General features: G+C 51.7%; 1 protein-coding gene across 1 annotated transcript in view; it reads right to left on the bottom strand.

Annotated features, from left to right (window-relative positions):
• The window catches only part of CFAP58 (cilia and flagella associated protein 58), a 702,265-nt gene that overhangs the window by 24,041 nt on the left and 662,106 nt on the right, over positions 1-16,118 (bottom strand). The window contains exon 16 of the mRNA XM_078641175.1: positions 7,436-7,555. Coding sequence (XP_078497301.1) covers positions 7,436-7,555 — 120 coding nt within the window. The remainder of the gene's footprint in view (positions 1-7,435; positions 7,556-16,118) is intronic.

Genomic DNA, 16,118 nt, shown 5'->3' with positions numbered 1-16,118 from the left:
CCACGCCAACGCCGACGGCCTGTCACGCTTTTTCCGCCTCAGCGAGGAGAGTCCCCAGGAAGATGGCTGACTCTCCCCGCCTTCAGCTGGGGGGGACGCATGTTGGACAGGCCGCATGTTCGAGCTGTCCCCCCTCCCCGCAATGGGACCAGGACCCTGGCTCTCCCTGCATCCCCAGCCAGAGTCCCCAAACGACCACCCGAAGTACCCTGCAATCCCTCCACTACAAGACACCAGCTCCGGACCCAGCTGGCCCGGGTCACCATCTACCCCACGACATCGACCCGGCCGCCATCTTGGGGCACTGCAGCACGAGGCCGCGTGGCCTCAACTCGACCCTAACCCCGGGCCCGGCCGGCCCCGACATCGAGGCCCCACCATCCTCCCAGGAGGCAGAGTGACCACTTGGCGAGTCAATGGGAGAAGGAATCGTCAACGGCTCTCCTCCGCCAGGTGTCGATCACCCCAGGCCGCCTGGGCGCTGGCTCCACCCCCCTGCTGGGTGTCTGGACTCCCTCATCCCGGACCTCCCGGCCCCCAGGCGCGAGGGTCCGGACATCAAAGGGGACCAGACCTATAACTGGGGCAGGACCAGACCAGGAAGGCAGTTGTATCCTGGAGTCGAGAGACCCGAGAAGAACTCATCCGTGACTTGGCCTGCTGGCGCTGCCGCGGCCCTCTGCCTCGTGAAACCATCGTCTTGGCCTGCTGGCGCTGCCGCGGCCCTCTGCCCCGTGAAACCATCGACTTGGCCTGCTGGCGCTGCCGCGGCCCTCTGCCTCGTGAAACCATCGTCTTGGCCTGCTGGCGCTGCCGCGGCCCTCTGCCCCGTGAAACCATCGACTTGGCCTGCTGGCGCTGCCGCGGCCCTCTGCCTCGTGAAACCATCGTCTTGGCCTGCTGGCGCTGCCGCGGCCCTCTGCCTCGTGAAACCATCGTCTTGGCCTGCTGGCGCTGCCGCGGCCCTCTGCCTCGTGAAACCATCGTCTTGGCCTGCTGGCGCTGCCGCGGCCCTCTGCCTCGTGAAACCATCGTCTTGGCCTGCTGGCGCTGCCGCGGCCCTCTGCTTTATGAGACTATCACCTTGGCCCGCTGGCGCTGCCGCGGCCCGATCCACAGACACTCCAGCTCGAGGATTGTGAGCTCGCCTTTTTACCACTACCTGTACCGATCCGGTACCAAGACTGTCCCGCTACCCCCTTTCCCTACAGAGACTAGAAGTGAGAGGACCCCCGGGTCCAAGATATCCTGTATCGCTGATATCCTTGCCTTAAGAACCTTATATAAAGCCTTGAACTCGACTTGGTGTGGTGCCTGTTTGTGGGGAGGGAGGTAACTTGTCTGTACGATCGCCGGAGACGGTCCCCCTCCGGGATCTCTCCCTCGGTATCCGGCCGACCCTCAGGGTCCCCGTCTAACACCCACCATATATGGACAAAGTCTCCATCTTGTGTAGCCTTGAGGGCGTGTAGTACCACTGGGTCAGGAGCTTGTACGCGTTTTCCCTCTGCGGGATGCTCCGATAAACCTTGGGTATGTCTCCCCACAGTCTGTCCCACTGTGAAGGTGTAATGTCCGACCCAACCGCCAACTGCCATTGGCGCTGATACTGGTGAGCAGGTTCAGTCGGCGGGTGTTGCAGGATTTGATAGATCTGAGAAGTCAACCTTTTTAGGCCCCCCAAGGAGCACACCAGCTTTTCAAAAGGGGTAAAGTCTCGTGTGGGTGCCTGAGCCATTTCCCGGTCCGCGACCCAGTGGCGCAATTGTGCATACTGCAGCCTTGCGGCTTCTGGTACTCGGTACTCCTCCCTACAGTGGTCGAAGGTTTTGAGTGTACCCCCGTCATAGAGGTCGCAGATCACTCTACAATCCCCTTGCGTCCAGTTATCAAATGCCCTGGATTTAAAAGCTGGCGGAAAATGCGGATTCCCGGTAATGGGAGTATGCGGGGAAGGAAACGTGGTAAGCCCCCTGGACACGGCCACCCTGTCCCATATATCCAGGACCGTCTTCGTGGGCACTGCCATATAAGCGCTCGCAGAGCGGGCTGATCGATGGAGCCACGGCAGTCCCCAAATGGTACGCCCCGTCACTGCCCGGTTCATATGTAACCATCCTTTCTCGCTCTCTCGCACTCCCCACTCCACCACAAAGCGGAGATGAGAGGCCCAGTAATAGTGTATTAGGTCAGGGCATGCCAATCCCCCCCTATCCCGCGGTGCCATGAGGATCTTCTGTGAGAAGCGGGGTTGTTTCCCTCCCCATATAAAGGACGTGAGCTCGCGTTGTAGACTCCGTATGCTGTGTAGCGGGATCGGGGTAGGGAGACATTGAAACACATAAAGAATTTTGGGAAGGATCGACATCTTAACAGCGTTAAGCCTACCCAGCCACGATAACACCAGGGGCTTCCATCTGCGCAGATCTGCTAGGACCGCTTTCCGGCATTCCCGCCAGTTTACCGAAGACCATGCCTCCAGCGTGGGTGTCAAGAGGAGGCCCAGGTACCTAATATGGTGATCGGCCCACTGGTATGGTGCAAGCTGTCCCAAGGGGGTCAGCTCTTCCACCGGGATGGTAAGGTTGAGGGCCCAGGACTTGTCGTGGTTGATCTAAAGACCAGAGGCCTCCTCGTAGAGGCAAAGCACCCTGTGCAGGGTTGGGAGGGACTCCTGCAGTCTAATAAGCATGAGGATCAGGTCGTCCGCGAATAATGCCACTTTGTTGTCCCGTCCGCCATGCACGATCCCGTGGATGCTCAGTTCACGGTGTATCATTTCCGCAAGGGGCTCCACTGCAAGAGCGAATAGCAGGGGTGAGAGGGGGCAGCCCTGCCTCGTGCCCCTGTGAATAGCTAGTGGCGGCGTCAAACGGCCATTGACCCGGATCCTGGCTTGCGGCTCTATGTAGGGGCCATAATCCTGGTGATCATCTGCGGGCCCAGACCGAACTTGACAAGGGTCGCCCTGAGAAAGGTCCAGTCCACCCGGTCAAACGCCTTCTCAGCGTCCAGTGACAGAAGGCATGCCGGGATTTTCCAGTGGTGGACCTTCCCCACGAGATGCGCAAGCTTGCGAACATTATCCGCTCCTTGTCCGCCATGGATGAACCCAGTCTGGTCAGGGTCTACAAGTCCCGGCATGTAAGGGTCCATGCGTTTGGCGAGAAGTTTGGTGTAAATCTTAAGGTCCGAATTCAGGAGAGCAATAGGGCGATAGGACGCACACATCGTGGGGTCCTTCCAGGGCTTCGGGATCAGCGTGATTTCGGCCATGCCCATATCGGTAGATGGACCTACGTCATCCGTGAAGGAGTTGAACAGCCTCAAAAGGTAGGGCCGAAGCTGGGCCTCAAAAGTACGATAGAAAGACAGGGGCAGACCATCCGGCCCTGGTGTTTTCCCCAAAGGGAGGTCCCTGATTGCCGCCGTAATCTCCTCCGCAGTGATAGCGCCCTCTAGCTCCGCTGCACAGGCCGGAGGCAACGGGGTGCCCTCGTAGTTATCAAGGACAGTCACTAGCGCATCTGCCGAGATGGGTTCCTTCTCATACAAGGTGGTGTAGTACACCAGGAAAGCATCCTGTTTAGCCTTCTCCGAGACAGCTCTGGTTCCTTCTGGGAGCTGGACGTTAGAAATGTGGGCCTTGGCCGCCCGTACTCGGAGCCTCCCCGCCAGCAGCCGCCCCACCTTGTCCACGCCCTCGTAATATCTCTGCTTTAGCGCCAGCAGAGAGTGTTCTGCCTTGTTGGTGCGTAGAAGCCGAAGCTGCCCCCTGAGGTTGGCCAGCCGCCTCCTATACTCTAACGTGGAGCGCTCTCGATCCTGCACCTCAGCCCTTTTGATGTCCTTCGTCAGGTCTACTTCCAGCTTACCAGCTTCACGCTATCGTCAGAGAAGTAATATGACCCCGGATCGTGGCCTTGAAGGCATCCCAGATCACAGGGAGGGTAGGGGGTTTCCGGGATGTCGTTACAAGCAAAATAGGAGTCTATGGCCTCCCGGATGCTGTCGACATCCGCGGCGTCTCGTAAGATGCTCGGCGGCAGGTACCAACGTGTCTCACTACCGGCGCACACATTTGGGTCCCGTACGAGCAGCTCAACATGAGCGTGGTCGGACAGTGAAATGTCCGATATAGAGGCCCCCAACATGTCACGCATTAGATCCAGCGAGGCAAATAAAAAGTGTATACGGGAGTACGATCAATGGGCATGCAAGTAAAAGGAATAATCCCGCAGCCCCGGGCAATGATAGCGCCACGTATCTATTAGCCCTTGCTCTGAGATCTGCCTACGTAACGCGGATGACATAGCACCAGTGCTGTTAAACGTGGCGTCGCTACGATCCATGTCCGGGTCCCAGACTAGATTGAAATCCCTTCCCTGAATCAAGGCGGGGTCCCCGCACAGGATCTGTTCCCGCAGAAGTGTCTGGAGGTATCTGTCTTGCATCTGGTTGGGGGCATAGAGGTTGCATAGGGTAAACTGGCGCCTCCCCAATTGCACTTTAGCTTTGAGAAAGCGCCCATCTCCACCCTTAAATGGCCCCGTGTCCCCCCGCCTGAAGCCAGCCCTGCACAGTATTGCCACCCCTGCCGTTTTAGTGTCTGCAGCAGCCCAGAATTGGACAGGATACTTGGAGTGCGCCATATGCTTTGTGTCCGCTTGCAGCAAATGCGTTTCCTGTAGGAATATAATATCAGGGCAACGCTGGAGAAGGTAACGCCATACCTGCCTACGCTTATTAGGGGAGTTTAAACCTTTAACATTGAGTGTCAAGACCTTCAGGGCCCCAGGGAAGTTCGCAGCCATTGCGCGTAGCAGCTAAAGTCCGCCCATGCCCCCCACTCCTGCCGCTCCGGAAAGAGGATATGTGTGGGCATCCCTACCCCCCATCCCACCCAAGAAGCTGCAACCACCCATGTCCTGCCCCGTCACACACGAAGAGAAGCTGGAGAAAAAGAGAGAAAGTCAGAAAGGGGTTAGGAAAGAAGCCAGCTGTAAGAAGTTCCATAAACAGCCGAGCAAGCCGTCTAACAAAAAAGGTCAACAAAGGCCAACAGGGCCATAGTGGACTGTTCCTGTCACCGGGCATCCTCTACCCAAGGATTCGGACGCACTCAGGGATGTCACTTCCTAGGGGACAGTATGGGGGAATACCTACAGAAAACCCAGGAGACAGCAACCCCCGGGCCCCACTACCCCTGCTGCCCGATCTGAAGAAGGGGGCTGTCATACATTTGCACACTCCAGGGGAATGTGACACTGTTCATCATATGACCACACAGAGCGGCCCGATCAGGACGACTAAATTGGACTCTCCGTGGGACCGGGGGCGCCCCGAGAGCTGTACAAGAAGGGCCCATCCTTTGTTGTTTGCAGTGCAGCATCGTCGTCAAGAGGGGGTGCCACAAGCATCAGAGGGCACAGGACATTCGCACAGCAAGGGGGTCAGAGTCGTTCCCTGCAGTGGCGGTAAGAGTCGTGCGTTATGGCAATTCCGGTAAAGCATCCTGTTCGACGTCTGAGGTGTGGACAGACTGGCTCTATAAGGGTGGTCATAGCAGCCGTACATCTCGCCGCCGGGCCCAGGGGGCAGAGGGGACGTCCGCAGCATCAGAGCCGTAGAGGCATTGGTTCCTGCCGATCCCCAGGTCATGGGGTAGATGGATGCGACGCCGGTCTGTCGCGATCGCCCTCGAGAGATCGAATGTGCGCTATAATGTCCTGCTTGGCTTGCGATGCAGATCTCTCATCCACCGGGGGGAGCGGCGTCGGCGCTATACCGTGGTCCAAGCCGGGCGGGACGGGACAATCTCTTGGTGTCTCGGCCGAGAGGGGCTGCGCGCCGGCGACTCCGACAGCTTGAGCAGTTGTGCAGCTTCATGGTAAGACCGTATGACCCTGCGTTTGTCCTCACAGTGAAAGATGAGGGCGAAGGGATGGCCCCACTGGTAAGCGATGTTAAGAGCCTGCAACTTCTCCATCACCAGTCTGAAAGCCTTCCGCCTGCGCAGGGTATTGAGGGCCAGGTCCTGGAAAATGTTAATCTTGTGGCCTCCGTAACTGAGGTCATTTGGATACCTTTCCTGGGCAGGAAGTGGGAAAGGGAGCTAATGCTTACATCTGAATAGGCTGTGTCCTGTCCCCACACAAAGGACTGATAACTGCCCACAGATTGCCTGGCAGACTGGGCTGGGATGTAAGGGGACCTGTGCACTTCAAATAGCGGCTTTGAAGTCACCCCCACTTCAAAGGCACATTTGGGTATAAGTACTGGGGCTCTGACCCTACCAAGACACTACACCTGTGAAGAAACTCTGCAAGAAGTAAGGACCCCTGTGCTACAAGGATTGCCACCCTGCTTGACTGTCTGTTCAAAGGAACTACTTGACTGCTGTGCTGGGTGGCCCTGCTGCCTGCTGATCTGTGCCCTGCTAGGGACATGGACTGGACGAATCTCACTTGAAACCAGAGTGACATCAAGGGCTTTCTGGTTTGCCTCCTGTTTTCTGCAGTTTCAGGGACATCAAACACTTCCTGCAACTCTCCAAGCAGCACCTGTACTCTGCCATCTGTGAGTCCAGCGCTGCCAAGTGGTGCCAATCCAGTCCTGGGCCCATGGAAGAGGGTTTCCTGAATCAATCTTTTGGGCTCTTCACAAGCACACAAACGGGTGCGTTCGCTCTGGAACCGCTTCGCTCGCTCGAAGGACCTGCACGAGCGGGCGCCAGTTCGCCTCTTCGCACAGCAGCATCACCAACAGCGAGGCCCAAGCCTGCCTTTCCATGACGCCCGGTGGCTGTTGGGGTCCGTGGACCACCATCAGTGACGCTCACTGTGTTCTCTGCGAACTTCTTCCCCGCAAATAGTTCTCTTGGAACTGATCTTATCAAGGTAAACCTTCAGCGAGACTTAACCTGAAACTTTATCCGACTCACGCTCCATCGCGGTCAGCTTGACTTTTCAGATTTGACCCAGTCCTGCATGACCAGATAACCCAATTGGAGCTTTGTGTTTCTAAGCACTATTTTTTTATTTAGTCTTTAAAAACTCATAACTCCAATTCTACTTATTGGATTGTTGTCGTTTTGGTCTTATTTTACTCATAAAAGTATACACTATTTATCTAAACCTGTGTGTTTTTTGGTAGTGTTTTCATTGTGTTAGTGTGTATGTGTTGAACAAATACCTTATACATTGCCTCTTTAGATAAGCCAGACTGCTCTGTGCCAAGCTACCAAGCTATCAGAGGGTGAGCACAGGTTATCTCTTAGGATGTATCTAGCTTACACCGACTAGGATTGTGGTCCCTACTTGGACAGGGTGCATCCCTCTCCCAACTAGAGAGACAATTTCTCACAGCTTGCTAATAAATGATTTTGTTAGTTAAATTATACAAGCAGTTGTTTACTATCCACCATTCAACTTACTTTCAGTTGCTTTGTTTTTTCTCTTAATGTTTGCTGATAGATTTGTAACTGCTCAGCTGCTTCAGGGCCAGGCTGTCGTGCCAAAATATGCTTCAGTTCCACATACAGTTTTTCTTTTTCCTGAAAAAGCAAAAACAAAATACATGAAATATCGCAATTCAGGGTCTAAGTTACTCTCAAATGTCATACCCAAATAAAGGTCAAAGGAAAGATTCCCTGAGTCACTGCCACGTGACTAATTTCAGCTAGCAATCATTGTACCACTTGCATCAAAAATCACACAATATTTCTCATCGCCATTGTGCACTTATTAGAATCACTGACTCATAGAACACAATATTAACTGATTACCCTTCACAGTTACATATAAATTAAGTTAGAACTTCAATAAACGAAGTCCTCTGAGCATCGACTGATTCTGTAATTAAAGATATTTTTCTTATTTGCCTTTCCCTTTGTAGCATTTTGTTCACAAAGATGCAATAAAAGAGTCCGGACCCTTGGAACTGTCATTTATTTTAAGAGCTTTTTAAAAGTACACATTTTGGTGAAGCTCACTCTTAGGTGCGTCTTTCTGTCCAATCACTGCCACAAACGACCTATGCAGATGAGGAAGAGGAAAGCAAAGGCTGCAAAATGCATACATTAAAAGCTTCAAAAGTGTAATGTGGGGGGGGGGGGGGGGGGGGGGGGCGTGGCTGACGGCCGAACAAGATGGCCGCTTAGTTTCTGAGCTCCGGGGACGACTCAGCCCTTTACATCGATCCGTTCACTAATCCGTCACTTTCAGCACTCCGACGGCTGGAGCGGATGTCCAAACCCAAGCGGCAGTGAAGCTGATTACGGCTGGAATCACCGTCTACGCGGGAGCGGCCTGCGCGTAGCGGACAGACCGGGGACTAAAGTACCAGGCGGCGCCCAAGACAGACGCGAGTGCCGCACGGTGGCAAGCACGGCTGGCGTCTGAAGGTGAAAAAACAACGCCGGGCTTACCTTCCACCGGCGCCTCAAATTCAGGGTTGTAGGCACCTTCCCCCACGCGGGCCCTGCTGTGTGTGCTGACGTTGTTGCCTGGGGGCCTGTGGCCGGCGTTGCCACCGGGTGTATGCAGCTGATTTGGAGACCAGTCTGCGGCCACCGCAAACGCTGCAGATAAGCGCTAGTAAGTGGCGGGGACTACTGTGGTGCTATTGCTCACAAAACGTCTTGGACTGCCTCAACTCCCCACAACTTCAGGCATACGACCACGGGTGATACTGCGGCCGGAAAACCTATGGCGCTTTGAACTGAGGCGCGGCCTCGTGAAGGTGCACCCTGCTATCCGGCGCTACAATCCTGGCGATTGGTGGGGCATTGGAAGTTGCCCGACTTTGAGCAGGCGGCACGCAGGGGCCTAATGGTGGGCCTCACAGAAGTGATGGCATGAGACAAGTCCCGCTGGCACACAGCATCACACTGTGAGGAGTTGACGCCCAGAGATGTTGTAGATATCACGCAGGACCAGGGGGAGAAGAGCAAACCAATCCACTGTCTCAGTGATACGCCGGTTGTTGGGTTTACGAGGCGCAGTGAGTTCATACACCCCCCGTGCCCCCTGATTGCCTCGGAACCCAACCCCACAGAAGTGGTATCCGAGAAGGCGGCGTCGTAGGGCGGGGACGTCGGTGCATAACTGAAGGACCAACGTCAGTTGAGATCGTGAAACTGTGAAAGATTGCAACCCCCGATAGCTCATCAAACTATTAAGCCATGGCGGGCAGGGGTCCGAGAAATCATGCTGCGCAGATCAAACTCGATAAATTTGCGTTCGATCAAAGCTCACCTCCAGCGTCGGAAGGACGACCGTCCCTGAATAAGGTACCGGATGGAGAAGGACCCCAAAAAGTCACACTCGAAGACATTATGAAAGCTCTCGCGAGCGTCCAGACCACAGTAGGAACAATCTCCACGGATGTCTCCTTACTACGGGCAGACCTCCACAAAATGGCGGATAGAGTGAAGGAAGTGGAGATAGTTGCAAAATCTCTAGTTATAGATACTTCAGAATTACAGACAACGGTCGCACAACTCGAAAAGGCGAACAAGATGCTCGCTGAGGAGCTTGATGACCAGGAGGGGCATGCAAGGCGGAATAACATAAGAATTATTGGTATTCCGGAGACTGACGGCGCCCAAGTGATGGATTTATATGTGGAAGACTTTGTAAAAACTAAACTACAACCTAAGGGCCACTCTCATTTCCACTCAGTGGAACGCGCCCACACGGTGCCTGGGGGCAAGCCTAAGCCGGGAGCACCCCCAAGACCAGTACTCACCAGGCTATTCAATTTCAGAGACAGAGACGCAATTTTGCAACCGGCGAGGGTCTCTCCTCCCATCCGGATATTGAATTCCACTATCAACTATTTCCCTGATTACACTGCAGCTGTATCCAGACGCAGGCGAAGTTTCTTTGAAATTAAAAAAATGCTCCGGGCGCAGGAGCTGCCTTACTCTATGCTCTTCCCTGCAAAACTCAAGAGTGGTAGCTGGTGGCCGGACTTGGTTCTTTGAAACGCCGGAGGCAGCGCATGACTGGCTGGAGGGATGGCGTCCAGTGAGCCATGCCGATCGAGGGAATAGAACTCACCGCCGCCAGGATGGGGAAGATGATCCAGGGAATCAGGGTTCCAGAAGCCAAGGGCTGGACCATTTGATGCCGCTGGAGGAGGAGTAAGCCAAGCGGAGGTACCGATGTTCCCCGACGCACTGAGCGGCTACATAGACTATTGTGATTGAGCCGTCTTGAGGTTTTGGACTGAGGCAGGCCTTGGAGATTAAGAAGGGCTGGTGCCTCGCTTGGCTCGTTACCCCCAACAAGCAAGTATCGTAGTTATGGGTGGGAAGAAGCACTCTGCTGAGTTGGGGTGGCGGGCAGTTGTAGGCTTGCTAGGCAGGGAGGCAGGGAGGGTGGGTGGGAGCCGGCGTAGGGGAGTAACTGTTTGTTTAATTTTTTTGAATTGGTTGTGAGTAATGTTGACGGGGCACCAAACTGTTTCAATAGTGGATCCTTGCGGGACAAATGTAACTTTGAATGTTTAACACCTTTTATTGTCATTGATGGCCACGCATGTCTCACAAGAGCTTAAGGCTCCCCAAACAGCCTTAACTGTATTGACCTGGAATGTCTGAGGGTTGGGAGACAAAGTGAAGAGGGGCCTGGTGCTGCAATATTTAAAGCGATGCGGCCGAGCAGTGGTTCTACTGCAAGAAACGCACCTAGTGGGCTCTGCTATCAAAGTTATGGATAGATGGGGGTATAAAATGATGGCACATACGGAATTTTCCTCAGGTTCTAGAGGCACGGGGATACTTATTAAAAAAGAATTTCCCACTGGCGATACAACAGAAGCGAGTTTATGACCAAGGCCGTTTTGCGGTGCTGACATGTCAATGGGAAGGACAGTTGTTTAATTTTGTCTCTGTTTACATCCCACCTGCCCTTCACACACAGGCCCATTCCGCTCTCACAGCATTCCTGCTGACACTACCTGCTGCGACGCTGCTGATAGGAGGCGATTTAAAGATATACTTGATGGCACAGTAGACAGACATCCTATCAGACTGGAGGCACAGGGTGGGCGACGTCTCCTTGGTCTTGTGGACGCCCTGGGACTCACGGATAGCTGGAGATACAAACACCCTGACGAAAGACAATACACTTTCTACTCTGGGGTCCATAATTGTCTCACACGCATTGATTATTTTCTGGTATCCGCAGACGGGCTGCAGGGAATAGAGGAAGTAGATATTCGTCCTAGGGGCATATCAGATCACTCCCCACTGCTACTAAAGTATACACATCACCAGACTCATAGAAGACGTATGTTCCCGGTTCATGCGGGTTACCTACATGTGTCACCGCTAATGAAAAGCCTCACAAACACTACCAGGCACTTTTTCCAGGAAAATGCTGGCTCGGTGGACTCCCCCAGTACGCTATGGGAGGCCTATAAAGTAGTCCTACGTGGGCAAGCAATGGGCTCAATTACAGGTCACAAGCGAGCGCAGCGAGCGGATTTGGATAGACTTGAAGTAGACCTTGCCACTGCAATAACAGAACAGGCGGCACACCCATCAACGGGGGCCGCCTGCGAGGTTCAACTTTGGCAAACTGCGTTTGTAGCGTATCAGAGGGAAATGGTGAAAGGCAAACTCCAAACAACTCGGCATAGAGTTTACGAGATGGGGGACAAAGCGGGGAAGATGCTAGCCTGGCTAGATAAAAAGGAAAGAGCGAGCATAGTCATTGCAAAGCTGGCGTCCTCCACGGGCTCCATGATCTCTGATCCTAATGGTATAGTTGACATCCTAGCCGATCATTATGAAAAAATATATGCTCCCCGGGCGTCCTACACTGTTGAGGAGACGCACGACTATATTAAGGTTCTGGCGATCCCTCAACTTTCCCCTGAAGCGGCACTCCTTCTAGAGGCAGACATCACCACTGAGGAAATACAGACGGCAACCTTCTCACTCGCGTCTGGTAAGGCGCTGGGACCCAATGGACTCCCAGTGGAACTGTATAAAAAACAGTGCAAACAACGGCTGCCTTCTTATTGAATATGTTTTGCGATAGTCTTAAGGTAGGGGAGTTACCGAGGGATCAGCGTCTTGCCACGATTGTCGCACTCCATAAGCCTGGCAGGCCAGAGACGGACTGCACTTTCTACCGCCCAATTTCCCTAATAAACACGGAACCCAAGATCCTAGCCAAACTGCTAGTGTTGTGGTTGACTCCCCACCTCTCCACCTTGGTGAATCCGGACCAGTCTGGATTCATGCCACGTCGTAGCACGGCACTCAACTTGCGTCGGCTATACGCGGTCATGGCGCGCACAGCATGTATCCAGGAGCCTGCAGTCATCCTCTCTCTGGACGCTACTATGGCGTTCGATACAGTGGAATGGTCTTATCGGCACGAGTGCTCCAGCAAATGGGCTTCGGTCCTAAATTCTGCGCCTGGATCCGTCTGCTTTATAATAAACCCCTGGCGCACGTGGCTGTCAATGGGCACATCTCAAGAAACTTCCCACTTGGCAGCGGCACGAGGCAGGGATGTCCATTGTCCACTTTACTTTTTGCGCTGATTTTGGAACCGCTTGCGGTCTGGATTAGATGGAAGCCCTCTATCAAAGGACTCCGCTGGACCGACGTGTGGGAGGACCGCATATCCCTATATGCGGATGACATCCTGCTGTACCTCACTTCCCCCCAAAAATCCATTTTGGAATTGCTGAACGTATGTGAGAAGTTCGGAAGAGTGTCAGGTTATAGGATTAATTGGTCCAAGTCTATCCTCTATGTCCTGGCTGGCCCCCCACCTGTCCTGCCCATGAGCTGCCCCCTACGAACTACTGCGAATGCAATCAAATACCTGGGTATATACGTTACGCCGGACCCAGACGAATTTTATGCCCTAAATGTAAGGCCCCACCTGAAGCGTTTTAAACGTGATGTTAAGGTATGGCAAGCTGTCCCTCTTACGTTTTTGGGTAAGGCGGCACTATATAAAAGGATGGCACTCCCGGGCTACTTGTATGTATTTGAGAATACGCCGTTTCTGGTCCCTGCATCATACTTCAAAGCTATAGCTGCGGCAGTTTCCAACCTATTGTGGGGTGGGAAACCAGCGCGCATCGCGCAAGATAAGTTAATGAGAGGCAGGTATGATGGGGGTATAGCGCTTCCAAATATTGAGCTATATTATTGGGCAGCCCATCTTAAGCAGATAAATTATTGGCTGCATGCCCCGCAGACCGAGCCGGCATACTTTGCGGACAGACAGTGCTTGGAGTGTAAAGGGCTGATGGGAAATCTATATAGCCGCCGCATGCCGTCAGACCTAGTTGGCCCTACGCAACACTCTGTACAACTTTGGTACAAAGCGAATAGGCGTCTTAGATGCTCTGGGACTATCACGCAAATGACACCGCTGTGGGATTCATACAGGTTGGGCTTTCTTCGTAACAGTAAAGGGTTCCAGATCTGGGACAATATAGGCATCTCTGTGGTGGGTGACCTCTGGAAGAAGGGAAAGGTGGTAGAGTTCTCCCACCTGCAAACACAATATGAAATGGTACAGACAGAAAAAGTCAGATACTTCCAAATTAGACATGCACTTCAGTCGGCCATACCGACAGGTACCGACTTGCAGGAATCTTCCCCTCTAGAAGACAGGCTTCTGACAGAACACATGCCGGGTAAGGCCACATCTTTGACGTACCGGAAATTGGTCAATAACCTTCCTGACATGACGTCCAAACTGAAACAGAACTGGTCCAGAGACGTGGGCGCCTTAGATGAGTCTGAGTGGCAGGAGGCCCTTTCCTCCCCTCGAGAAACAGCAATTCCCTCCAGGTTAAAACTGGTCCAACTCAAAATATTACATCGTACATATCACACTAGAACGACGTTGTACAAGATAGGGAAGGTGTCACATAAATATTGTCTACGAAACTGCGGGGAGGAGGGGACATTCTTTCATACTATCTGGGACTGTAGACACGTGGCTTTATACTGGACAGCGGTAATGCGTACAATTTCCCAAACCATAGATGTTTCCTTAGTGCCGGAGCCCCGACGCTGTTTGCTGAACGTCTGGGAGCCCAATGATTTAAATCACCGACAGCAAGATTGGGTGATGTTGGGTATGATAGTGGCAAAACGCAATATCGCCATGTTGTGAGGCTCGGAAGTGCTGCCTACACTCCGAAAATGGTGCAGGGATATGGACGAAGCAATGGTGGCGGAGAAAGCAGTATTTGTCCACCGTGGATGCCCCAGGAAGTGGGATAAAATCTGGGGGGCCTGGAATAGGTTTCGAGGTTATATTTGTGAGCCACCAAGCATTGAAGAGTGATGGCAGATTGGGAATTCAGATGTGATAATGTGTTGCTGTGTCAATATGATTGTTTTACTATGTAACTCAAATACTGGATAAGGTTGATTTGTGCTTGCAATATCCACGCTACATATTGATTCTATTGTATGTATCTTTGCCCTGATTGTTCTTTTAATAAAAACATTTTTAAAAAAAGAAAAAAAAAAGTGTAATGTGGGTCTGATGAATCCCGCACCAGAGTGTTCTGGGCAACACAGTGAATCACAAAGAGGTCACGGTTAAAAACACTGGTCACACAGGTTGTGAATACTCAATGGTCACAAAATGCTGCACAGATGCACTGCAGACATGGGATTAGTTCAGTCTCAAGTTTTAAAGATAAAACCCTTCTTTACTCTGATGAACAGTGACAGGAGGCCCTATAGACTTAGGCTTTCTGTGGCCACCATGTACTATCTCAGTTCAGTGGTTGGGGCATTCTGGATGACCATTATTTTTATTGGTTGGTTGGTGAAATGTAATTTACCCTTGCTAGGCTCTAAGAAACAGGGTCTGACAAAATACTATTCAAGGCAGTATCAAAACACAGAGAATAACAATGCTGTAGTCCCAGGGAGGATCTTTTTGTTCTCAGATGGATTGTAAAAATTAATAAGTAAGCAGGCCTGTCTTTGTTTCCCAAGAAGAAACTGCCCAGTTGGATTCAGATATTTTGTTTTAACCTTTTGCTTGGAAAATTGGGTGAAATTGTCAAAGAAAGGTCTTGAAACTATTTATTTCCCTGTGTTCGCTAGGGTAGGTACAACGGCTTTATAAGTTTCACTGGCATTTAGCTTTGGCCCAGAAACAGCATTTGGGGACAGATATACTGGCACAGGATTCGCAAAAAGTGGTTTCAAACTACACACCAATTTTTTTGTGAATCCAATGATTTTATGCAAACTGGCCTATGTACTATTAGGTTGGTGTTAGATCTGATACACTATGCTGCTAGTCCCCCAAGCTCTTTGCCCCTACTGTTTTGCTGAATTTGTTTTGTTGGCTTCAGAACTCAGTGCACTTTATTACTGTTAATCAGTGTTAAAGTGTGTGTACACTCTCCCTAAAACATTGTACAACAGGTTTACCGCTGATTTGCACATTTAAATTACTTGTAAACTTCTAGTAAAGTGGTACTACATGTACCCAGGGCTTGTAGGTAAAATCCTATTAGTGGGCCTGCAGCACACATTGTGCCATTTTAAACATGTCTCAGGCATGTCCATACCCTGTAGAGTAGTTTTAAACTGCCAATTTGTCCTGCAAAAATAATTATTTTGACAGGCCCAAACCTTCCTGTTTTAATGCATATAATTAAACCCTAAGGAAAGCCCTAATGGCTGTTAAGGCAAGCTGCAGTGTATTTAAAACATAGGACATGTAGTTTTAAGTTTTACATGTCTTGGTAATAAAAAACACCTAAAGCTGATTTTTACTATTGGAAGGCCTATCTCTCCCATTGGATAACACTGGGTTACCCTATTACACTTAATAAGAGATAACTTATGCTTGAGAACAGATTTTAAGTCACAATCCTGAAAATGCCTCTGTTAGGAAGTTTTTATAAGAACAGAATGCCCCCCCACTTGTTTTTCAGAGAAGCTCTTGATTTATGAGCAACACATCCACTAGAATTAGATATGTTCAGTATATTTATTTATACCTTAAATCCAGCAATTATTTAGAAAGTTCTGTACATTTCATGTCAGACAGAGAACACCACAGATATGACATGAATTTTAAACATAAAAAAACGAAAAA

The sequence above is a fragment of the Lissotriton helveticus genome, chromosome 5_1 (assembly GCF_964261635.1).
Source record: "Lissotriton helveticus chromosome 5_1, aLisHel1.1, whole genome shotgun sequence".
Taxonomy (NCBI): domain Eukaryota; kingdom Metazoa; phylum Chordata; class Amphibia; order Caudata; family Salamandridae; genus Lissotriton; species Lissotriton helveticus.
This window is presented reverse-complemented; position numbering and strand designations above follow the sequence as displayed.